Source organism: Coregonus clupeaformis, unplaced genomic scaffold (assembly GCF_020615455.1).
Source record: "Coregonus clupeaformis isolate EN_2021a unplaced genomic scaffold, ASM2061545v1 scaf0039, whole genome shotgun sequence".
In the NCBI taxonomy this organism is placed as follows: domain Eukaryota; kingdom Metazoa; phylum Chordata; class Actinopteri; order Salmoniformes; family Salmonidae; genus Coregonus; species Coregonus clupeaformis.
This window is the reverse complement of record NW_025533494.1, coordinates 1,122,366-1,148,540: the sequence shown is the minus strand read 5'-3', so window position 1 is coordinate 1,148,540 and position 26,175 is coordinate 1,122,366. Positions and strand designations below refer to the sequence as shown.

The 26,175-nt window shown below is 42.0% G+C and overlaps 1 protein-coding gene and 1 non-coding gene across 3 annotated transcripts in view; both read right to left on the bottom strand.

Moving 5' to 3' along the window:
• Positions 1 to 24,373, bottom strand: part of LOC121556247 (protein mono-ADP-ribosyltransferase PARP14) — a 33,052-nt gene extending 8,679 nt beyond the window's left edge. Inside the window, exons 1-6 of one of the 2 annotated variants that reach the window (XM_041870143.2) lie at positions 24,106 to 24,373; positions 10,523 to 10,647; positions 6,079 to 8,262; positions 5,655 to 5,891; positions 5,334 to 5,558; positions 5,130 to 5,196 (exon numbers count right to left, since the gene is read on the bottom strand). In XM_041870143.2, the coding sequence (XP_041726077.2) occupies positions 5,130 to 5,196; positions 5,334 to 5,558; positions 5,655 to 5,891; positions 6,079 to 8,262; positions 10,523 to 10,647; positions 24,106 to 24,277 (3,010 nt within the window). In that variant the 5' untranslated portion in view covers positions 24,278 to 24,373. Of the gene's footprint in view, positions 1 to 5,129; positions 5,197 to 5,333; positions 5,559 to 5,654; positions 5,892 to 6,078; positions 8,263 to 10,522; positions 10,648 to 11,698; positions 12,018 to 24,105 lie in introns of those variants that run through there. The other variant, XM_041870142.2, reaches the window with a different exon arrangement.
• Positions 8,391 to 8,467, bottom strand: trnaa-ugc. Its single transcript has one exon. It is a non-coding gene; the product is annotated as a tRNA-Ala (tRNA).
• Positions 24,374 to 26,175: the final 1,802 nt, after the last annotated feature.

The window sequence follows — 26,175 nt, the reverse complement described above, 5'->3', positions numbered from 1 at the left end:
AAGCTTTGACTATGTACAGACTCTGTGAGCATAGCCTTGCTATTGAAAAAGGCCGCCGTAGGCAGACCTGGCTCTCAAGAGAAGACAGGCTATGTGCACACTGCCACAAAATGAGGTGGAAACTGGGCTGCACTTCCTAACCTCCTGCCAAATGTATGACCATATTACAGATACATATTTCCCTCAGATTACACAGATCCACAAAGAATTAGAAAACAATGGGCTTTTCCCATGGGCAAAGAAATTCAAAAGGGGTGATGATATTAATTAATAGTAATTTCGATCCGAATGTGCAAATTGTCAAAATAGATACGCAAGGTAGATGGATTATTTTAAATATGTTATTGGACCATAAACAGATATGGCTCATTAACCTTTACGGACCAAATAATGATGATCCACAATTCTTTGACAATATATATAATAAATTATCAAGCCTGCAAGCAATTCAAGACAATATTGTTATGGTGGGGGATTATAATACTGTTTTAAATAGCTCAATGGACCGTAAAGGAAATCACACCACAAACAATCACCCACATGCTCTTAAGGAAATTGTGAATGTCATGGATACATTAGAACTAGTAGATATGTGGAGGCTTAAACATACTGATCTAGTGAGATATACATGGCGGAGACTGAATCAAGCTAGTCGTCTTGACTTCTTTCTTATCTCATTCTCGTTGGCACCAAAAGTTTTTTAAAAAGTGTTGATAGGGGACAGAATGCGGTCGGACCGTCATATAATAGGCATATATACATTACTCTTACTGAATTTCCACGTGGGCGAGGATATTGTAAATTTAATCAAAGCCTATTGGATGATAATTTATTTATAATTAGAACAAAGGAATTTATAAAACTGACTTTTTCCAACATAACATAGGTACAGCGAATCCCCTTACTGTATGGGACACCTTTAAATGTGCCTTTAGAGGCCATGCAATTCAGTACTCATCTCGAAAACAAAAGCAATTTAGGTCAAAAGAGTTTATACTAAGAAAGGAAATAGAAAGTCTAACAGAACAGATAGATGGCAATAAAAACTGTAACATAGAGCTCAGAATAAATTAGAGGAAAAACAAAAAGAAATGGAGAAACTTATTCAAGAAAGATCAAGTGTAATATATTATAAAAATAAAGCAAACTGGATGGAATATGGGGAAAAATGCACAAAAATATTTTTTAATCTTCAACATAGGAATGCTACAAAAAAGAACTTAATGAAACTGGTTACATAATTGGTCATTTAGCAGACGCTCTTATCCAGAGCGACTTACAGGAGCAATTAGAGTTAAGTGCCTTGCTCAAGGGCACATCGACAGATGTTTCACCTAGTGGGCTCGGGGATTAGAACCAGCGACCTTTCGGTTACTGGCACAATGCTCTTAACCACTAAGCTACCTGCCGCCCATACAAGTTACAATTGACAGAGTCACCCATAATTCACCAAATGATATTTTGAAGGAAGAAACAAAGTACTTTAAGCATATGTTTTCTTTTCAGTCGCCTCCATCTCCTCTAACTGAAGCTAATTGTAGAGATTTTTTTTCTATTGATAATGTCAAATTAACAGCCACACAGAAAGACTAATGTGAAGGTGAAATTACAGAGGAGGAACTTCTGGATGCAATTAAAGACTTTAAGTCTGGGAAAACTCCAGGGCTGGATGGCATACCAGTCGAGGTATACCAAACCTTTTTTGATATACTAAGAGGACCGTTATTAGCATGTTTTAACCACTGCTATGTAAATGTTAGATTATCTGACACTCAAGAAGAAGGTCTGATCTCATTATTACTGAAACAGGATACAAGTGGAAAATATAAAGATCCAGTCCATTTACAAAATTGGAGGCCCCTTACACTTCAGTGTTGTGATGCATAGAATTAAAAAGGTATTGTCGGATATTATTCATTCTAATCAGACAGGTTTTTTACATGGAAGATACATTGGAGATAATATAAGGCAAGTATTGGAAACAATAGAACACTATGGAAAATATGGGAAACCAGGCCTGCTATTCATAGCAGACTTCGAAAAGGCATTTGATAAAGTTCGACTGGGGTTTATATATAAATGCCTGGAGCATTTCAATTTTGGAGAATCTCTTATAAAATGGGTCAAAATCATGTATAGTAACCCTAGGTGTAAAATAGTAAATAATGGCTATTTCTCAGATAGTTTTAAACTGTCAAGAGGAGTGAAACAAGGTTGTCCACTATCGGCATATCTATTTATTGTGGCCATCGAGATGTTAGCTATTAAAATCAGATCCAATAATAATATCAGAGGATTAGAAATCCAGGGCTTAAAAACAAAGGTGTACACTGATGATTTATGTTTTCTTTTAAATCCACAACTAGAACCCCTCCACAGCCTCATAGAGGATCTAGATACATTTACTAACCTCTCTGGATTACAACCAAATTATGACAAATGTACTATATTACGTATTGGATCACAAAAAAATAAAAAATTTACATTACCATGTAGTTTACCAATAAAATGGTCTGATGGTGATGTGGATATACTCGGAATACATATCCCAAAGGAAATAAATGATCTCACTTCAATACATTTTAATAGAAAGTTAGCAAAAATAGATAAGATCTTACTACCATGGAAAGGAAAATACCTGTCAATTTGTGGAAAAATCCCCCTGAGTAACTCTTTAGTATTATCCCAGTTTACCTATTTGCTTATGGTCTTGCCTACGCCTAGCGAACAGTTTTTTAAATTATATGAGAAAATAATATTCAATTTTATTTGGAACAGCAAGCCAGACAAAATTAAAAGGGCATTTTTATATAATGAATATGAATTCGGAGGACAGAAATTATTAAATATTAAAGCATTAGACCTATCACTAAAAGCTTCAGTCATACAAAAGTTATACTTAAATCCGAACTGGTTCTCATGCAAATTAGTAAGATTGTCTCACCCAATGTTCAAGAAAGGCCTTTTTCCCATTATTCAGATTAAAACAACTCATTTGCAGTTATTTGAAAAGGAAATCATCTCCCAAATATCACTATTTCTAAAACAAGCCATAGAAAGTTGGTTGCAATTTCAATTTAATCCTCCAGAAACAACAGAACAAATAATGAAACAAATATTGTGGTTAAATTCAAATATACTAATTGACAAAAAACCTTTATTTTTTGACAGAATGTTTAAAAAAAGGTATAATCTTCGTAAATGATATCATCGGTAGGACTGGTGGAGTTATGTCGCACATGCAGCTAACAAAAACATATGGAAATGTCTGCTCTACCCAAAATTACAACCAAATAATTGCAGCCTTACCGCAAAAGTGGAAGAGGAAAGTGGAAGGGGGAGAAAGTAAGGAACTTGTCTGTCGGCCTTGCATTAAAGAACATAATTGGTTAAGGAAAACTGTGATAAATCAAAAAAGTATATCAGTTTCACTTAAGGACCAAAGGATTGACAGCCGTCCCATATAGATTGCAAAATAGTTGGGAAGAGATCTTTGACGTACCGATCCCATGACATAGTGTTTATGAACTGACACGCAAAATGACACCGGATTCAAAAATTAGAATCTTTCAATTTAAATTATTATATACAATTCTTGCTACCAATAGAATGTTATTTATATGGGGGATACATTCTTCCCAGCTCTGTAGATTTTGCTGTGAAGAGACAGAATCATTAGATCATTTATTTTGGTTCTGTCCATTTGTAGCTTGTTTTTGGACACAGGTCCAGGAATGGCTAAAGAATTGCAATATTTACCTGGAGCTAACCTTGCAGATAGCATTACTGGGTGATATGAAACGTCATAGTCAATCGATCAATAATATAATAATACTTTTAGCAAAAAAAATTATTTTTAATTCACAATCTGTAGAAGCAATGAGAATAGAAAGGTTCAGAACTTTTGTAAAACATCACAGTACGGTTGAAATATTTATGGCAAATAGAAATCCTATATGGATGGTGTTAAGAGATAGATGGGAGGTATTGAATAGAGTTGAAGGATGGGACTAATAACAAATAACAACAAATAATAACAAAGATAGCTAATAATGTAAGCATACTGTGTCCATAATAAGTATATAGGTTGTATGTTGGGAGCTTTTGGGAAAGAGCACAGTTATAAAGATATGGCATATAGAAGCAAACCGGATGGACATCATGAAAATGATCGGAGAGGTTGAGAGTAGAAGAAGTTCAGGAGTAAAAAAAATTATATATATATCCATAAGGTGTATAGTAAGTATAGACCGGACGTAGAGGCCTGGGCATTGTTGTTCACTAATTTACTCCAAGTAGGGAAAGGATGGCGGGGTTGAAAAGTAATAAAGGGGAGTATATATATAAAAAACATGGAGGATTGGAAGTGATGCAGACAATTACATTGATAGAAGATACAATCTATCTGCAATATTAAGCTGATCCACCCCCCAAAAAAAAATTATTTATAATAATAAATACATTTAAAAAAAGACAAATACAAAAAAATATATATATATTAGAAAACAATCCAAATGTTCATAAACTGACATATCTATTGGGTGACCACAGTGTGCCATCACAGCAGCAAGATGTGTGACCTGTTGCCACAAGAAAAGGGCAACCAGTGAAGAACAAACACCATTGTAAATACAATACATATTTATATTTATTTTCCCTTTTGTACTTTAACTATTTGCACATAATATGACATTTGAAATGTCTTTATTCTTTTGGAACTTTTGTGAGTGTAACGTTTACTGTAAATTTTTATTGTTTATTTCACTTTTGTTTATTATCTACTTCACTTGCTTTGGCAATGTTAACATATGTTTCCCATGCCAATAAAGCCCTTAAATTGAAATGAATTGAATTGAAATTGAATTGAGAGAGAAAGAAAGAGAGAGAGAGAGAGAGAGAGAGAGAGAGAGAGAGAGAGAGAGAGAGAGAGAGAGAGAGAGAGAGAGAGCGAAAGAGAGAGAGAGAGAGAGAGCGAAAGAGAGAGAGAGAGCGAAAGAGAGAGAGAGAGAGAGAGAGAGAGAGAGAGAGAGAGAGAGAGAGAGAGAGAGAGAGAGAGAGAGAGAGAGACTGAATAAAGTATAAGTGGGGGGTAAATAGTAAATATGACATGAATAGTTTTCTTAACTCACTCTGATCTGGAGAAGCATCCATTACAAACCATCTGACATGCAAAGCACTCTGGGAAGTTTGGAAAGCCTGGAAGGAAAAACAAAATACAACCACAGGTCAAGGACAACCACTAATGAACTGTGTTAAACAGTAACTTGAGTTTTTCTTTTGCATGAAACCATTGAAGTCAAGAGAAGCGCCCTTCTTTAAAAGTCTCTTCTCACCTTAGTAGAATATCTGTCAGTGGGATGGATGATGATGCGGACAAGGAAAGGACTTCTGCTCGCTCGATTCTGTTCATACCCACGTATCTCTTCTAGCAGAACCTGTGTTGCCACGTTGTGAGGGAACATGAGAACCGCACCAGTTCCAACTACAGGGAAGGCAACGGAACAGAAGCCCTGGTTCTCACAAGAGGCTAGAACTCTCCTCACACCCTGCCTCAGAGCCTGAGAGAGGACCAGAGGTCAGGGGTTAATGGAGGTTCAAAGGTCATAACTGCCATGTGAAGACACACACACACGGACACATACAAGGGGACACACCTGTACTGCTGGTCCTTGGGAGTTGTTGTCCCAGTGTGCACAGCTGAGGAAGAAGACACGGCCAGAGCTGAGACCAGACAATCCGTCCACCAGGACGTAGTCACCAGGTGCAGTCTGTCCCCCTGATTCCCTCAGAAACGCTTTCATCAGCCCCGGTCCAGCTGCCTCCGACAAGACATTACCAACACGGGAGGAGAGAGGGTCACTACCAACCATGGGGGACACCAGGGCATCCACCTTCAGAGAGACACACAGAGAGACAAATAAGAGGAAAGAAAGAGATAAAGAAAGAAAGAAAAAGGGTAACAGAAAAAGGAAGAGAAAGTGTAAAAGAGAATGGGAACATTGAGTCAGTATGAAGTCAACATAATTCACAGAATGTTGTTGAATCAAGAATGTGGCCATGTCAGTGTCTCTCTCTCACCTTCTGCTTCTCTATGGTTCCCTGGATGATCTCCACCTGGACACAGACCTCTGGAGTGGCTGCTTCCCTTGCGGAGGCAGAAGTGGTGTCTCTCTGAGGAGCATGTGTAGTGGTAGTGGTGGTGGTGCTGGACTCTCCCTCCCACCCAGAAAACTCCCTCTTCCCCTGAAACAGCCTATCACAGGCCTCCTGCATGGCTTTCACTGCCTCTCCACTCACATCAATCAGAGTGACCTTGGTAAGGATGTGCTGTTCCCTCCCAAAGTCCCTCACTGCAGAGACTATGGCCTCAGAGCACACCTTCAGAGGAATGCCAAATATCCCTGAGCTGATGCAGGGCATGGCCAGGGTCTGAAGCTCCAGGGTCTCTGCCAGATCCAGGGCTGCCTTTACTGTCTTCTCCAGCAGAGGGCGCTCATTCCCACCTACGCTGCCACCTACTGGTCCCACCGCATGCAGCAGCATCTTACAAGGCAGATTCCCTCCTGTAGTCTCTACCACTGTACCTGTGGGTACTCTCCCTATTTGCCTAACCAGATCTCTGCTGGCCCGCTGTACCTCAGGCCCCCCCGCCCGGCTCAGAGCTGCAGCCACGCCACCGGCGTGATCCAGGTCCTCATTGGCTGCGTTCACCAGCGCGTCCGCCCGTTCCTTGGTGATGTCACCTTGACGCACCACAACCTGCAGCCCCCGCTGGAGGCAATAGCTAGTGGCTGTGACCATCTCCTCCAGTCTTGGTCCGGCGCCAGCTTCGCCGGCAATGCCACCCTGGTTGTGCAGCTGGATGACGCAGTGTTGAGAGCGGCCCACCACTTCCAGGTACTCCCTTCCCAGGCCTTGGAAGTAGCGTAGCGCCCCCGGCTGGTCTATGGTCACAGTCTGGTGGACCAAGGAGGCCAGAGCAGGGCCCAACCTGTCCCTGACTTGGGCCACCCGGACAGAGGGTCCACAGAGCACCACAGTGGGGTGGATGGCTGAGGCTGAGGGGTAGAGGGTCACCCCAGCGTGGTCCACACCGATCCTCTCCAGAAGTTTTGGTAGGTGGTCAGCTATCTCCGGGTAAGGTAGACACACTGTCTCCTCCACACTGGACTGGTCTATCAGAAAGGTCCCGATCTCCTTCCTCAGCTCCTGAACCTGCTTCATGTGGCCCAGAAGCTGCACTCTACACCCAGGACCATACCTGGTCACCACCCTGCGTCTGCTCTGGTTCATCTCCTTGACCTTCTTCTCAAGCTTGGACTTCAGTTCAGATGGCAGGGCAGCACAGTTGGGCACATCGACTTTCTCCTCCCCAAACTCCCCCAGCAGAGACTTCTCAGCCTGGTCCAGTTTACCAGAGGAGAGGGAGAACAGATGGAGCTCTGTGTCCCCCAGCTCTATTTCTACTTGGCGTCCCAACCCCAGCAGACTTCTCATGTTCCCAGGCCTCCCATACTCATCCCTCAGGAAGGACAAGAGGTGGGGGGACACCTCAGGCACCACCCGCTGCAGCACCAGAGAGATCTTATCTCTAACTAACTGTCTGGCTGTCCGGACTTCACTTGCTGAACCCTCCAGCACCAGCTGAGCTGAGTCACCGCGCGTCACCCTCACCCCTGGAACAGCCTCACCTAGATCCTTCTCTATAACTTCCCCTAGAAGACGGAGCTTGGCCTGTCCCAGACGACAGGTGGTGCTGATCTTCTCCTGCTTCCCTGAGCTCAGACCCTGACCCTGGATGGCCTCCAGCGCCTTCATCTTGGCCTGGACCTCGGCCTCCTCCCCAACCACCACCGCAAACCCTTCCCCTGCCTCACAGTAAACTCTCACATCCTCCGAACCCAGGGTACTGCTCTGCAGCAGAGTCTGGAGCTTACGTGGGTCTACCTCATAGTGGCATTTGTACTGCTCCTGGAGCTGTTTGAACAGTCTCTCTACCTGTGCCTTCCATGGTCCCACCCCAACCCCATCTCCACATGACCCAGCTTGGCCTGAGCCTCTGACCACTGCCCTCCCGTCCTCTGGGTGGAGATGGACAGAGCAGCTCAAAGAGGACAGCTGCTGCTGCAGGTCTCTTCCAGCTCCAGGGCTCTCCTTCAGGTAGCGCAGGAGGTAGGAGTCTAGATGGAGTTCATGCTCTAGGTCACCAGGTGGCGAAGTCTCTACTGGGAGGCAGGGGTGGAATGGGAGGGACTGGTGACTCTAGTCAGAAAAAAAATGTGTAATTCCACTGTTAATTTTTTACATTTTAGTCATTTAGCAGACACCCTTATCCAGAGCGACTTACAGTTAGTGAGTGCATACATTTTATTTGTATTTATTTTTCATACTGGCCCCCGTGGGAATCGAACCCACAACCCTGGCGTTGCAAGCGCCATGCTCTACCAACTGAGCTACACGGGGGGCCAGTATGTTATGTTATGTTATGTTGTATTACAGTGGGGGAAAAAAGTATTTAGTCAGCCACCAATTGTGCATGTTCTCCCACTTAAAAAGATGAGAGAGGCCTGTAATTTTCATCATAGGTACACGTCAACTATGACAGACAAAATTACAAAAAGAAAATCCAGAAAATCACATTGAAGGATTTTTTATGAATTTATTTGCAAATTATGGTGGAAAATAAGTATTTGGTCACCTACAAACAAGCAAGATTCCTGGCTCTCACAGACCTGTAACTTATTCTTTAAGAGGCTCCTCTGTCCTCCACTCGTTACCTGTATTAATGGCACCTGTTTGAACTTGTTATCAGTATAAAAGACACCTGTCCACAACCTCAAACAGTCACAATCCAAACTCCACTATGGCCAAGACCAAAGAGCTGTCAAAGGACACCAGAAACAAAATTGTAGACCTGCACCAGGCTGGGAAGACTGAATCTGCAATTGGTAAGCAGCTTGGTTTGAAGAAATCAACTGTGGGAGCAATTATTAGGAAATGGAAGACATACAAGACCACTGATAATCTCCCTCGATCTGGGGCTCCACGCAAGATCTCACCCCGTGGGGTCAAAATGATCACAAGAACGGTGAGCAAAAATCCCAGAACCACACTGGGGGACCTAGTGAATGACCTGCAGAGATCTGGGACCAAAGTAACAAAGCCTACCATCAGTAACACACTACACCGCCAGGGACTCAAATCCTGCAGTGCAGACGTGTCCCCCTGCTTAAGCCAGTACATGTCCAGGCCCGTCTGAAGTTTGCTAGAGTGCATTTGGATGATCCAGAAGAGGATTGGGAGAATGTCATATGGTCAGATGAAACCAAAATAGAACTTTTTGGTAAAAACTAAACTCGTCGTGTTTGGAGGACAAAGAATGCTGAGTTGCATCCAATGAACACCATACCTACTGTGAAGCATGGGGGTGGATACATCATGCTTTGGGGCTGTTTTTCTGCAAAGGGACCAGGACGACTTATCCGTGTAAAGGAAAGAATGAATGGGGCCATGTATCGTGAGATTTTGAGTGAAAACCTCCTTCCATCAGCAAGAGCATTGAAGATGAAACGTGGCTGGGTCTTTCAGCATGACAATGATCCCAAACACACCGCCCGCGCAACGAAGGAGTGGCTTCGTAAGAAGCATTTCAGGGTCCTGGAGTGGCCTAGCCAGTCTCCAGATCTCAACCCCATAGAAAATCTTTGGAGGGAGTTGAAAGTCCGTGTTGCCCAGCGACAGCCCCAAAACATCACTGCTCTAGAGGAGATCTGCATGGAGGAATGGGCCAAAATACCAGCAACAGTGTGTGAAAACCTTGTGAAGACTTACAGAAAATGTTTGACCTGTGTCATTGCCAACAAAGGGTATATAACAAAGTATTGAGAAACTTTTGTTATTGACCAAATACTTATTTTCCACCATAATTTGCAAATAAATTCATAAAAAATCCTACAATGTGATTATCTGGAGAAAAAAAATCTCATTTTGTCTGTCATAGTTGACGTGTACCCATGATGAAAATTACAGGCCTCTCTCATCTTTTTAAGTGGGAGAACTTGCACAATTGGTGGCTGACTAAATACTTTTTATCCCCACTCTATATCTGTCTTTATCTACATTTATTATTCATTTATTATTGTAGGTCGACCATGCATCTGCATCTGGATTATCTGATAAATCTAGTATCTGGTTTGGCATTTGTCCATTTTGTTAGTTTAGTACAGATTTCTTTAGTTAGAATTTCTTTTAATGTCATTCCTCATATTGTAAATTAATGTTTTACTTATTATAATATCACATAAAATCAAACATGCAATAAAACAGTGAAGACTATTTTGACCTCATTTGAAGGGATAATAAAGTTATTACCTGACTAAGCTTTGTGTTTAATGGGATGCAAATACAACAACAGTGCATTGACGTCTGTATATTTTGACCTCATATTATGGGAAATAAATACCTTATCTAACAGGTTATGTGACAGGTTATGTATAGGTCTGTCTGCATATTCTGGACTCACCGACTGACTGCTGACTGGGGAGGTTGTTGTGGGTGGAGGCTCCAGGCTGCCTCTCAGAGTGAGGGAAAGAGGTCCCCCAGGCATCTCCAAAACATGATTAGGTTTCTGAAGTACCCTCTTCTGGACTGGAAGAATTAAAGAGGAATGAGTTGTTGTTGTTGTTGTTGTTGTTATCGTAGTAGTGGTAATAAAATTAACAACCCTAACTCAGAGGCTAAGTAAATGGTAATTGAGCTAATATGAAGTACCGGTACAACCTAAGATGGTTTAACTCTAACTCAGTTCCAATTGTATCTGAAATATGAAACTCTGAACTTGGTACAGAGAAATGGACTCGAATCTAAATATGTATACATTTATTTTGTTATTTTTGAGTGACGCTGCCACGCCCCCCAGGGGCCAAATCTGGGGTGGGTCAATATCTATATATTTTCAGGGTACATACTGTACATCTACCTCTGTGCCAAATTTGGTGCTTTTATCAGAAAGTGCACTATTGAGTCCACATTTTCAGCTTAGCTGCACACCACTATTATACAAAATATACATTATTTTTCATGCCTCCATATTAACACAGACATTAACGTAAATGGTGTGTTTTATGTCAGTAACTAGTTGCTTGAAAAATCCAAAAAATGTCAATATGTTCAAAGGATCACATGTATGGCACAAATCCCATTCAAGTCATGGGACCAATAATAGCATTTGTCACGCATCATGTCCAAATCATCCCAGTATCTAAAATTGATTTTGAAGCTAAACAAAGTAACTTATAGATGTTTTGAACATTATGCAAAAAAAGAGGCTAATTTCGGTCCAATGACTTGAATGGGATTTGTGCCACAAATGCTAAAACATTGTGGAAACAGTGCCTGGGAAACTAAACCAAAGCATGGAATGCAGTAATACCTTGTCCATAGACTGCTTACAGGGTAGAGAAACCAATTAGTAATTGTGTAATTTGGGTGAACTATCCCTTTAACTTCAATAGGTTTGTTATGACAGAGATAACCGGGGAGGGGTGAGCAGGGTATGTTGTGTTTGTGCATGTAGCACAATTTAAATGTGAAAGTGAAACTGTTCCAGAATTACAAAGGAAAACATTTCAAGATACTTTTTTACGTTTCACCTTTAGTTTCAAGTACAGCTCAAATAGTAATCTCTAAATGTCCATACCTGCCCCGTCAATAAATGCGATCTTGTAAACGTTGTCACCAACTTTGTTTATTGGTCCGCAGTCTCCGCCACCAGATTTACGGCGAACCTGAAAGTACTTTTCTATCTTCTCTTTCTGTGCTGAATCCAGACTGTGAGCCTCGAAGAAAACGGGGTATTTGTAAACTTCCATATTGTAACTTAAAGTAGGCTATTCGCTTTATTTTAATAGCTACTGTACATGGGCTCAAATCAGTTTCATTCGAACAGCACAAACGTTTACCGATCATTGAGCCTACCGTCTGATTAATTTTTTTCCGGTGAACTTGACAATGTACCTGACGCGCGCGAGCACGCCTCCTCGCCAAAGATACACACCTTTTTGTATTCTACTTGGCAACATAGACATTGGGCACGCTCAAGCGGATCGGTTTTGTCAAGTGGTCAATGCCTTTCAAAGTGTGTTGCATAATGTGGATTAAAATGGTAAAGACTTGCGCCTAATGTGGACTGCATGAACTTTAGAAAAATCATGTGATCAAAGGTAATTACGTTTTGAATGCAGTCGACTACAGCCATTGCCTGCATTGTGGAAGGCTCTATTGTCAACCAATTATTTGGGTGTTTTTGTTTGACCTGCACAAGACTGGGATGGGCTACAGGACAATAGGCAAGCAGCTTGGTGAGAAGGCAACAACTGTTGGTGCAATTATTAGAAAATGGAAGAAGTTCAAGATGACGGTCAATCACCCTCGGTCTGGGGCTCCATGCAAGATCTCACCTCGTGGGGCATCAATGATCATGAGGAAGGTGAGGGATCAGCCCAGAACTACACGGCAGGACCTGGTCAATGACCTGAAGAGAGCTGGGACCACAGTCTTAAAGAAAACCATTAGTAACACACTACGCCGTCATGGATTAAAATCCTGCAGCGCACGCAAATTCCCCCTGCTCAAGTCAGCGCATGTCCAGGCCCGTCTGAAGTTTGCCAATGACCATCTGGATGATCCAGAGGAGGAATGGGAGAAGGTCATGTGGTCTGATGAGACAAAAATAGAGCTTTTTGGTCTAAACTCCACTCGCCGTGTTTGGAGAAAGAAGAAGGATGAGTACAACCCCAAGAACACCATCCCAACCGTGAAGCATGGAGGTGGAAACATCATTCTTTGGGGATGCTTTTCTGCAAAGGGGACAGGACGACTGCACCGTATTGAGGGGAGGATGGATGGGGCCATGTATCGCGAGATCTTGGCCAACAACCTCCTTCTCTCAGTAAGAGCATTGAAGATGGGTCGTGGCTGGGTCTTCCAGCATGACAACGACCCGAAAACACACAGCCAGGGCAACTAAGGAGTGGCTCCGTAAGAAGCATCTCAAGGTCCTGGAGTGGCCTAGCCAGTCTCCAGACCTGAACCCAATAGAACATCTTTGGAGGGAGCTGAAAGGCAGGTAGCTTAGTGGGTAAGAGTGTTGTGGCAGTAACCGAAAGGTCGCTGGTTCTAATCCCCGAGCCGACTAGGTGAAAAATCTGTCGCTGTGCCCTTGAGCAAGGCACTTAACCCTAATTGCTCCTGTAAGTCGCTCTGGATAAGAGCGTCTGCTAAATGACTAAAATGTAAAATGTAAATGTAAAGTCCGTATTGCCCAGCGACAGCCCCGAAACCTGAAGGATCTGGAGAAGTTATGGAGGAGTGGGCCAAAATCCCTGCTGCAGTGTGTGCAAACCTGGTCAAGAGCTACAGGAAACGTATTATCTCTGTAATTGCAAACAAAGGTTTCTGTACCAAATATTAAGTTCTGCTTTTCTGATGTATCAAATACTTATGTCATGCAATAAAATGCAAATTATTACTTAAAAATCATACAATGTGATTTTCTGGATTTTAGTTTTAGATTCCGTCTCTCACAGTTGAAGTGTACCTATGATAAAAATTACAGACCTCTACATGCTTTGTAAGTAGGAAAACCTGCAAAATCGGCAGTGTATCAAATACTTGTTCTCCCCACTGTACTTATGTCATGCAATAAAATGCAAATTAATTACTTAAAAATCATACAATGTGATTTTCTGGATTTTTGTTTTAGATTCCGTCTCTCACAGTTGAAGTGTACCTATGATAAAAATTACAGACCTCTACATGCTTTGTAAGTAGGAAAACCTGCAAAATCGGCAGTGTATCAAATACTTGTTCTCCCCACTGTACGTTCCATTCCTGCGGTACAATTGACAATCATGGCCATAATTCTTTTTTTTTTAAACACTGCATCACTCTTTCAGGGCCGGCTGTAGCCTTTTGGGGGCCCTAAGCGAGATTTGATTGGGAGGGGGCCCTCACCTTGTGGCAAAATATTTTAGTGGCCCCCCTCTTGACGGTGTAGAGAATAATTTGTTTTAAAGTCAATTTTCTGCAATTCTACACATTTTGGAATAACCACGGGGAGCTGGGAAGGTGGTGGTGTAGCCTGCAGTTGGCGTATGGCCCTGAGCACCTCGTCCATGGCAGTCCCGAGGCGCTCCAGGCACAAGTAATGGTGGAGGAGCTTCGCTCCTACAGCGGAGAGGTCAGGATGTTCTACTGCTTCCTGTTTTCTTAGGTCTGTCATTCTGTCACAAGTGTAGCGAGGAGTAGTCAGGAGGCAGTCGCAGGTTTAGAACTATTGAATTTATTAAAGCTTAAAGCGGGACGAAACCCACAGTGCAAAATATAAAGTACTCAGGAAATAGTAGGAGAGATTCATCTCAGGAAAACAAGCAACATATACAATTACCAACAAAGACAAATGACAGAGGGAGTATATGTACAGTGATAGAGTGGGGATTGGATTCAGGTGTGTGTAATGATGACGAGACAAGTCCGGGGTTGATGAGTGAAGGGCGTTTGCCAGCAGCAGGTTCGGCAGCAGCTAGAAGGCCGGTGATGCCGAATGCCTGAGCTAGACAGGAGGGCGAGCTAAAGCGAAGGCTGGAGTGACAGCAATTCTACCCATTTTGTGATGGGGGGGTAGATAAAAATGTTTAGATAGTTGGTTAGATTAACTACCAATCTAAAAACCTTTAGCTGACATGACTATCAGTGACTTGACATAGCAAGAGAAAAACTGCTGATGCATTACCACATTTCAAAATTGTACCTAGTATATTCTACTATTCTTTTGGTTAGGGGGCCCCTAGCGGCCAGGGGCCCTAAACCAGGCTTTCCCAAACTCGGTCCTGGGGCCCCCACTGGTTGCACATTTTGGTTTTTACCCTAGCACTACACAGCTGATTCAAATAATCAAAGCTTGACGATGAGTTGGTTATTTCAATCAGCTGTGTAGTGCTAGGGCAAAAACCAAAATGTGCACCCAGGGAGGGCTCCGGGACTGAGTTTGGGAAGCCCTACCCTAAGCGATCGCTTATGCCGCTTATGCCTGGAACCGGCCATGCACTCTCTATTGACCACGGCCTACTCACAGGGATCCTTTTAGCATCCCTCACCCTGGACCCATCTTCCTCTACTACTCTCTTCACTGCCTCAGCATAAGACACCTTATGAACTACTCTGATCCTGGCAACCTCAACCTACCTTTCTCTCACCGGACACCTCTGTACTCCAGCACCATGGGTACCCCTACAGTTTACACACATCATTTTTTTCCAGCAATACTACACATTCCTTTGTCCTCCTGCAGACTTCTCACATCTAATAATCTCCCACCTACACACTGCTGCCACATGACCATAAGCTTGACACCTAAAACACCGTAATGGGTTCGGGACAAAAGCATTCACGGGATAACTGACACATCCTAACTCGATTTTATCTGGTAAAAACTCTGCATCAAAACTCAGTGGTATAGTTGAAGTCGGAAGTTTGCATACACTTAGGTTGGAGTCATTAAAACTAGTTTTTCAACCACTCCACACATTTCTTCTTAACAAACTATAGTTTTGGCAAGTCGGTTAGGACATCTACTTTGTGCATGACACAAATAATTTTTCCAACAATTGTTTACAGACAGATTATTTCACTTATAATTCACTGTATCACAATTCAAGTGGGTCAGAAGTTTACATACACTAAGTTGACTGTGCCTTTAAACAGCTTGGAAAATTCCAGAAAATGATGTTATGGCTTTAGAAGCTTCTGATAGGCAAATTGACATCATTTGAGTCAATTGGAGGTGTACCTGTGGATGTATTTCAAGGCCTACCTTCAAACTCAGTGCCTCTTTACTTGACATCATGGGAAAATCAAAAGAAATCAGCCAAGACCTCAGAAAAAAGATTGTAGACCTCCACAAGTCTGGTTCATCCTTGGGAGCAATTTCCAAATGCCTGAAGGTACCACGTTCATCTCTACAAACAATAGTACGCAAGTATAAACACCATGGGACCACGCAGCCGTCATACCGCTCAGGAAGGAGACGCGTTCTGTCTCCTAGAGATGAACGTACTTTGGTGCGAAAAGTGCAAATCAATCCCAGAACAACAGCAAAGGACCTTGTGAAGATGCTGGAGGAAACAGGTACTAAAGTATCTATATCCACAGTAAAACGAGTCCTATATTGACATAAGCTGAAAGGCCGCTCAGCAAGGAAGAAGCCACTGCTCCAAAACCGCCATAAAAAAGTCAGACTACGGTTTGTAACTGCACATGGGGACAAAGATCATACTTTTTGGAGAAATGTGCTCTGGTCTGATTAAACAAAAATATATAACTGTTTGGCCATAATAACCATAATTATATTTGGAGGGAAAAGGGGGAACTTGCAAGCCGAAGAACACCATCCCAACCGTGAAGCACGGGGGTGGCAGCATCATGCTGTGGGGGTGCTCTGCTGCAGGAAGGACTGGTGCACTTCACAAAATAGATGGCATTATGAGGAAGGAAAATTATATGGATAGATTGAAGCAACATCTCAAGACATCAGTCAGGAAGTTAAAGCTTGGGTCTTCCAAATGGACAATGAACCCAAGCATACTTCCAAAGTTGTGGCAAAATGGCTTAAGGACAACAAAGTCAAGGTATTGGAGTGGCCATCACAAAGCCCTGACCTCAATCTTATAGAAAATGTGTGGGCAGAACTGAAAAAGCGTGTGCGAGCAAGGAGGCCTACAAACCTGACTCAGTTACACTAGCTCTGTCAGGAGGAATGGGCCAAAATTCACCCAACTTATTGTGGGAAGCTTGTGGAAGGCTACCCGAAACGTTTGACCCAAGTTAAACAATTTAAAGGCAATGCTACCAAATACTAATTGAGTGTATGTGAACTTCTGACCCACTGGGAATGTGATGAAATAAATAAAAGCTGAAATAAATCATTCTCTCTACTATTATTCGGACATTTCACATTCTTAAAATAAAGTGGTGATCCTAACTGACCTAAGACATGGAATTTTTACTAGGATTAAATGTCAGGAATTGTGAAAAACTGAGTTGAAATGTATTTGGCTAAGGTGTATGTAAACTTCCGACTTCAACTGTACATACAGTGTTTTCTCTGGTTCACCACGCTCTCCACCAGCTCTGCGTTGCACCAAACGGTGGGCGTCACAGACACCCTCCTTAACTTTCATCTACAGTCGGTTGCTTTAGCCACCACCCAAACGCGCCCATTAAAACAGTAGATAGTGATAGCGCTGACATCATCCTCGTATTCCAATGAAGCCGGAAGTATTTTGAGTTTGAAGCACGCCATATAGAGCTCGCCAGCTTGTAGTCCTAAAACCCAGAAATGGGATACTTCTGGTTCAGCCATCCCTATTCAAATTTTTTTATTAGGAATGAATAGGGTTTTGGAATAAACGCCAAAAATAAGGTCTGAGGTTAACACAAGCTTATGAGATCTTGTACGTTTTGTTCTATATTTGTGAATATTGAAGCAATTATGTAATAAAACAAAAACATAATGTGCATAAAGGCTTCATAATTCATAAAGATTAACTGAATTATAGTATCTCATAGAAATAAACGTACAGTGCATTTGGAAAGTATTCAGACCGCTTGACATTTTCCACATTTTGTTACGTTACAGCCTTATTCAAAAATTGATTAAATTGTTTTTTTCCCCCCTCATCAATCTACACACAATACCCCATAATAACAAAGTAAAAACAGGTTTTTAGATTTTCTTTGCAAATGTATATTGAAAAGAAAATGTAAATATCAAATTTACACAAGTATTCAGACCCTTTATTCAGTACCAACTCTGTATGACGCTACAAGCTTGGCACAACTGTATTTGGGGAGTTTCTCCCATTCTTCTCTGAAGAACCTCTCAATCTCTGTTAGGATTGAAGGGGAGCGTCGCTGCACAGCTATTTTCAGGTCTCTTCAGAGATGTTAGATCGGGTTCAAGTCCGGGCTCTGGCTGGGCCCCTCAAGGACATTCAGAGACTTGTCCCAAAGCCACTCCTGTGTTGTTTGGGCTGTGTACCTAGGCTCGTTTTCCTGTTGGAAGGTGAACCTTCCCCCCAGTCTGAGGTCCTGAGCGCTCTGGAGCAGATGGTTATCAAGGATCTTTCTTTACTTTGCTCATCTTTCCCTCGATCCTGACTAGTCTCCCAGTCCCTGCCGCTGAAAAACATCCCCACAGCATGATGCTGCCACCACCATGCTTCACCATAGGGATGGTGCCAGGTTTTCTCCAGACGTGATGCTTGGCATTCAGGCTAAATAGTTTTTTTATCAGACCAGAGAATCTTGTTTCTCATGGTCTGAGAGTCCCTTAGGTGCCTTTTGGCAAACTCCAAGCGGGCTGTCATGTGCCTTTTACTGAGGAGTGGCTTCCGTCTGGCCTCTCCACCATAAAGGCCTGTTTTTGCTTTGTCATTATGGGGTATTGTGCGTAGATTGATGAGGATTTGTATTTATTTAATCAATTTTATAATAAGGCTGTAACATAACAAAATGTGGAAAATGGAAGAGGTCTGAATACTTTCCGAATGCAATGTATATAGTACCTCCTCCATTGTCCATACACAAACACACACACCAAGTGACTAGGATAACCTGATTTGGTTATCTCTTGTTCTATCTAGGTAAAGTCACTCCCCTGTCTGTTATTGTAAAGTGTGCGTGCCTGGGCTGTGTTCTGTAGAGAACAACATTGTTGAAAGTGAAAGAATTGTCTAGATATTATCTTATGCGTCGCTCTGCCAGGTAGGTCTAGCAATTCATCATATTATCTCTACTTGTAACATTAGGCCTACTGCTATGTTCAGTGTGTACATTGTTATCCACCTGAACTCAACCCTGTTGATGCTGTCCTCTGTTGATTTGAGCATGTTCTTTACTAATGATCATGCAACATATTTACAATTAAACATTGCAGTTATTAATGCTAACACACACTGAGGAATCAGTCTTAACTTACGATGATGTTGCAAGTGCAGATATTGCCCTCCCCCTGAAGCCAAGGTAACTTATGACCTTCCCTGTGGGTACTAAGTGGACATCATCCAACCCTGCCTACAATAAGTAGGCCTATAGTCTACTTACCATACCTGGTCTTATACCTGTAGCTATGTTGTAGAATAATTATATAGCATGCCTACCTGAAACAGAACAGTAGACACTATTCAACCATATAGAGTTGTGGGGTAAGCAGTGGGGTCAAGCTCAACACTTATAAACCTTCCAGTGTATTAGTCCTCACATATCATTATTATATAGAGTACCAGTCAAAAGGTTGGACACACCTACTCATTTTTTCTTTATTTTTACTATTTTTTACATTGTAGAATAATAGTGAAGACATCAAAACTATGAAATAACACTTGTGGAATCATGTAGTAACGTTTTTAATAATAATTTCAACATGTCCATACCTGTCCGGTCTATGAATGTGTAAATGTTGTCAATATGGCAGGTGTATCGAAAGCGAATCAGCTAATTGGGCAGATTTTTTGCCACTCAAGACCGTTTGTGTGGTTGATTGGGCTGCACTACGAGTCGATAGTAAGCCAGCAACCAGTGCTCTGGTGTTGTTGCTGCCTACTTGAATTGCTTCCTACTCGGTATCATGGTCATGTCGCCAGAGATAAGTACGTGGCTATTTTTTTCTCTCAAATGATTTTATTTCAAGTAGGATAGCAGCCTACACAATAAATAACTAATATTGGCGTGGGAAGTAGCTACATAGTAGCCAATATCACACATACAACGCATGAAGCCACAGTACACCCAGCATCAAAACTTGTCATAAAAAATAAACAATATTCAGTTTTATAACAGAAAATGTAAAATTATTTGTGTAAAACGAATAGTGAAATACGACTCAGACTCATCCTTTGCTTAAAAACAGTCCAAACTCTTGCGGTATGGTAGCTCAATATATGCTAGTTGCAGCAGGGTAAAAAACAGAATTTAAAAAACACAGCTCACTCAAAACCATCTAACCTATAGCAGAGCACTTTCGACAAACCCACTCCTTTCCACACACCCACTACAAAATATTTGTATAACTAACCCCAAGATAGACCACAGCCTGTCATTTCCAATGGGAGCAAATTAATCATAGTGGGCAGAACAAGCAAGGAGGTGGGCAGAGCCAAGCATGAGCTAGCCAGATCCTATTGGTGCGTTCTAGCATGAACGGTGCATTGCTAAGACTATGTATATAACGTATAGACAATCAAAGAAATACAGTGCATTCGGAAAGTATTCAGACCCCTTGACTTTTTCCACATTTTATTATGTTACAGCCTTATTCTACAATGTATTATGTACAATTTTTCCTCATCAATCTACACACAATACGCCGTAATGACGAAGCGAAAACAGGTTTTTACAAATTTTTCTGCAGCATTGAAGGTCCCCAAGAGCACAGTGGCCTTCATCATTCTTAAATGGAAGAAGTTTGGAACCACCAAGACTCTTCCTAGTGCTGGCCGCCCAGCCAAACTGAGCAATCGGTGTGAAGGGCCTTGGTCAGGGATGACCAAGAACCCAGTGGTCACTCTGACAGTGTTCCAGAGTTCCTCTGTGGAGATGGGAGAACCTTCCAGAAGGACAACGATCTCTGCAGCACTCCACCAATCAGGCCTTTATGGTAGAGTGGCCAGACGGAAGCCACTCCTCAGTAAAAGGCACGACAGCTCGCTTTGAGTTTGTCAAAAGGCACCTAAAGGACTCTCTGACCATGAGAAACAAGATTCTCTGGTCTGATGAAACCAAGATTGAACTCTTTGGCCTGAATGGAAACCTGGCACCATCCCTACGGTGAAGCATGGTGGTGGAAGCATCATACTGTGGGGATGTTCTTCAGCGGCAGGGACTGGGAGACTAGTCAAGATCGAAGGAAAGATGAGTGGCGCAAAATACAGAGATCCTTGATGAAAACCTGCTCCAGAGCACTCAGGGTTTCAGACTGGGGCGAAGGTTCACCTTCCTACAGGACAATGACCCTAAGCACACAGCCAAGACAACGCAGGAGTGGCTTCGGGACAAGTCTCTGAATGTCCTTGAGTGGCCCAGCCAGAGCCTGGACTTGAACCCGATCGAACATCTCTGTAGAGAACTGAAAATAGCTGTGCAGTGACGCTCCCCATCCAACCTGACAGAGCTTGAGTGGATCCGCAGAGAAGAATGGGAGAAACTCCCCAAATAAAGGTGTGCCAAGCTTGTAGCTTCATACCCAAGAAGACTTGAGGCTGTAATCGCTGCCAAAGGTGCTTTACCAAAGTACTTAGTAAAGGGTCTGAATACTTATGTAAATGTACGTTTTTTATTTGTAATAAATGTGCCAACATTTCTAAAAAACATTTTTTTGCATTGTCATTATGGGGTATTGTGTGTAGATTGATGATGGGGAAAAACAGTTTAATCACTTTTAGAATAAGGCTGTAACATAACAAAAATTTGGATAAAGTAAAGGGGTCTGAATACTTTCCGAATGCTGTCTGGTTAGAACATGATGTTGAGACCCATCACTGTACTCTTGATAGTCACCACCACACACACACACACAAACACAGCTGTTTCCATTTGAAGATGTTTATATGATTTTGGTAATCCAAATGACTTGGAATCTTATTGTTGTGGTTCTATGAGACAAAGATAAGCACACATGTAAACAGTATTAGTTTAGGGTTATAACTATGCAATATACATATACAGTGAGGGAAAATAGTATTTGAACCCTGCTGATTTTGTACGTTTGCCAACTGACAAAGACATGATCAGTCTATAATTTTAATGGTAGGTTTATTTTGAACAGTGAGAGACAGAATAACAACAACAAAATCCAGATAAACACATGTCAAAAATGTTATGAATTGATTTGCATTTTAATTAGGGAAATAAGTATTTGACCCCCTCTCAATCAGAAAGATTTCTGGCTCCCAGGTGTGTTTTATTCAGATTCAAAAAATGTCAATATGTTCAAAGGATCGCATGTATGGCACAAATCCCATTCAAGTCATGGGACCAATAATAGCATTTGTCACGCATCATGTCCAAATCATCCCAGTATCTAAAATTGATTTTGAAGCTAAACAAAGTAACTTATACAGTGGGGGAAAAAAGTATTTAGTCAGCCATCAATTGTGCAAGTTCTCCCACTTAAAAAGATGAGAGAGGCCTGTAATTTTCATCATAGGTACACGTCAACCATGACAGACAAATTGAGATTTTCTTTCTCCAGAAAATCACATTGTAGGATTTTTAATGAATTTATTTGCAAATTATGGTGGAAAATAAGTATTTGGTCACCTACAAACAAGCAAGATTTCTGGCTCTCACAGACCTGTACCTTCTTCTTTAAGAGGCTCCTCTGTCCTCCACTCGTTACCTGTATTAATGGCACCTGTTTGAACTTGTTATCAGTATAAAAGACACCTGTCCACAACCTCAAACAGTCACACTCCAAACTCCACTATGGCCAAGACCAAAGAGCTGTCAAAGGACACCAGAAACAAAATTGTAGACCTGCACCAGGCTGGGAAGACTGAATCTGCAATTGGTAAGCAGCTTGGTTTTAAGAAATCAACTGTGGGAGCAATTATTAGGAAATGGAAGACATACAAGACCACTGATAATCTCCCTCGATCTGGGGCTCCACGCAAGATCTCACCCGTGGGGTCAAAATGATCACAAGAACGGTGAGCAAAAATCCCAGAACCACACGGGGGGACCTAGTGAATGACCTGCAGAGAGCTGGGACCAATGTAACAAAGCCTACCATCAGTAACACACTACGCCGCCAGGGACTCAAATCCTGCAGTGCCAGACGTGTCCCCCTGCTTAAGCCAGTACATGTCCAGGCCCGTCTGAAGTTTGCTAGAGTGCATTTGGATGATCCAGAAGAGGATTGGGAGAATGTCATATGGTCAGATGAAACCAGAATATAACTTTTTGGTTAAAAACTCAACTCGTCGTGTTTGGAGGACAAAGAATGCTGAGTTGCATCCAAAGAACACCATACCTACTTTGAAGCATGGGGGAGGAAACATCATGCTTTGGGGCTGTTTTTCTGCAAAGGGACCAGGACGACTGATCCGTGTAAAGGAAAGAATGAATGGGGCCATGTATCGTGAGATTTTGAGTGAAAACCTCCTTCCATCAGCAAGGGCATTGAAGATGAAACGTGGCTGGGTCTTTCAGCATGACAATGATCCCAAACACACCGCCCGGGCAACGAAGGAGTGGCTTCGTAAGAAACATTTCAAGGTCCTAGAGTGGCCTAGCCAGTCTCCAGATCTCAACCCCATAGAAAATCTTTGGAGGGAGTTGAAAGTCCGTGTTGCCCAGCGACAGCCCCAAAACATCACTGCTCTAGAGGAGATCTGCATGGAGGAATGGGCCAAAATACCAGCAACAGTGTGTGAAAACCTTGTGAAGACTTACAGAAAACGTTTGACCTGTGTCATTGCCAACAAAGGGTATATAACAAAGTATTGAGAAACTTTTGTTATTGACCAAATACTTATTTTCCACCATAATTTGCAAATAAATTCATAAAAAATTCTAGGCCTCTCTCATCTTTTTAAGTGGGAGAACTTACACAATTGGTGGCTGACTAAATACTTTTTTTCCCCACTGTAGATGTTTTGAACATTATGCAAAAAAAGAGGCTAATTTCGGTCCAATGACTTGAATGTGATTTGTGCCACAAATGCTAAAACATTGTGGAAACAGTGCCTGGGAAACTAAACCAAAGCATGGAATGCAGTAATACCTTGTCCATAGACTGCTTACAGTGTAGGGAAACCAATTATTAATTGTGTAATTTGGGTGAACTATCCCTTTAACTTCAATAGGTTTGTTATGACAGAGATAAGGGGGAGGGGTGAGCAGGGTGTGTTGTGTTTGTGCATGTAGCACAATTTAAATGTGAAAGTGAAACTGTTCCAGAATTACAAAGGAAAACATTTCAAGATACTTTTTTACGTTTCACCTTTAGTTTCAAGTACAGCTCAAATAGTAATCTCTAAATGTCCATACCTGCCCCGTCAATAAATGCGATCTTGTAAACGTTGTCACCAACTTTGTCTATCGGTCCGCAGTCTCCGCCATCAGATTTACGGCGAATCTGAAAGTACTTTTCTATCTTCTCTTTCTGTGCTGAATCCAGACTGTGAGCCTCGAAGAAAACGGGGTATTTGTAAACTTCCATATTGTAACTTAAAGTAGGCTATTCGCTTTATTTTAATAGCTACTGTACATGGGCTCAAATCAGTTTCAGTCGAACAGCACAAACGTTTACCGATCATTGAGCCTACCGTCTGATTTATTTTTTCTGGTCAACTTGACAATGTACAGTGCCCTGACGCGCGCGAGCACGCCTCCTCGCCAAAGATACACACCTTTTTGTATTCTACTTGGCAACATAGACATTGGGCACGCTCAAGCGGATCGGTTTTGTCAAGTGGTCAATGCCTTTCAAAGTGTGTTGCATAATGTGGATAAAAATGGTAAAGACTTGCGCCTAATGTGGACTTCATGAACTTTACAAAAATCATGTGATCAAAGGTAATTACGTTTTGAATGCAGTCGACTAATTAGTCAACCAATTATTTGGGTGTTTTTGTTTGACCCACGCGAACATGACCAAAGACATGACTGAAACAGAAACCAACTTTGCCACTATTCACGTATTCAGTGGATATACTATCATTCACGTATTCAGTGGATATACTATCACAGCATATTGGATGACTCATTCATATTCCATTCACCCAACTCCATGGAACAACGATAGGTTTAGGCTACTACATAATAATCGAATTTTCCCTATACCCATTGTGAGGTTGCTAAAACTTAGCCTACAAATGAACTTTAAGAACAGAGAGACTGCCTTGCACACTCAATTCCATCTAGCTGATCTAGGGTGTAATCATTTGTCCAAACAGTTGAAAAACGTTCAGTTTTGCAAACAAAACGAGAGTTTCTATTAGACTAATTCAGACAGCTCTAGCTTCATTCAGACTTCTTCGGTATGATGGCGGTCGCAAACAAATGTGGTGGGTGCATGCTGCAACCTAATGTATTGGATGTGTATCACATTGGAGGCTTGTGGGAGGAGCTATAGGAGAACGGGCTCATTGTAATGGCTGGAATGGAACAATTGCGATGGCATCAAACACAAACAAATGGAAACCACATGTTTGACTCCGTTCCATTTAATCCATACCAGCCATTACAATGAGCCCGTCCACCTATAGCTCCCCCCACCAGCCGCCACTGGTGTATCAGCTTACTATTCTGTATTATAAATTCATTACACTGTGAAAAAATTACCCTACCAACTAACACTACACCCATTAAAACCATATCACTATTCCACTACTTTGGCCCGATCTGATCCTACACCAGTCCAGCGGCCTTGGAGGACTGGACACTATTGTTCAAAACATCTTGTAACTCTACTGCAGTAAAATCTCGTATACCCAAGTACGTCAATGCAGCTGTCACCACAACGTCTGTGATTTATAGTGGGGAGAACAAGTATTTGATACACTGCCGATTTTGCAGGTTTTCCTACTTACAAAGCATGTAGAGGTCTGTAATGTTTATGATAGGTACACTTCAACTGTGAGAGACATAATCTAAAACAAAAATCCAGAAAATCATATTGTATGATTTTTAAGTAATTAATTTGCATTTTATTGCATGACATAAGTATCTGATACATCAGAAAAGCAGAACTTAATATTTGGTACAGAAACCTTTGTTTGCAATTACAGAGATCATATGTTTCCTGTAGGTCTTGACCAGGTTTGCACACACTGCAGCAGGGATTTTGGCCCACTCCTCCATAAAGACCTTCTCCAGATCCTTCAGGTTTCGGGGCTGTTGCTGGGCTATACGTACTTTCAGCTTCCTCCAAAGATGTTCTATTGGGTTCAGGTCTGGAGACTGGCTAGGCCACTCCAGGACCTTGAGATGCTTCTTACGGAGCCACTCCTTAGTTGCCCTGGCTGTGTGTTTCGGGTCGTTGTCATGCTGGAAGACCCAGCCACGACCCATCTTCAATTCTCTTACTGAGGGAAGGAGGTTGTTGGCCAAGATCTC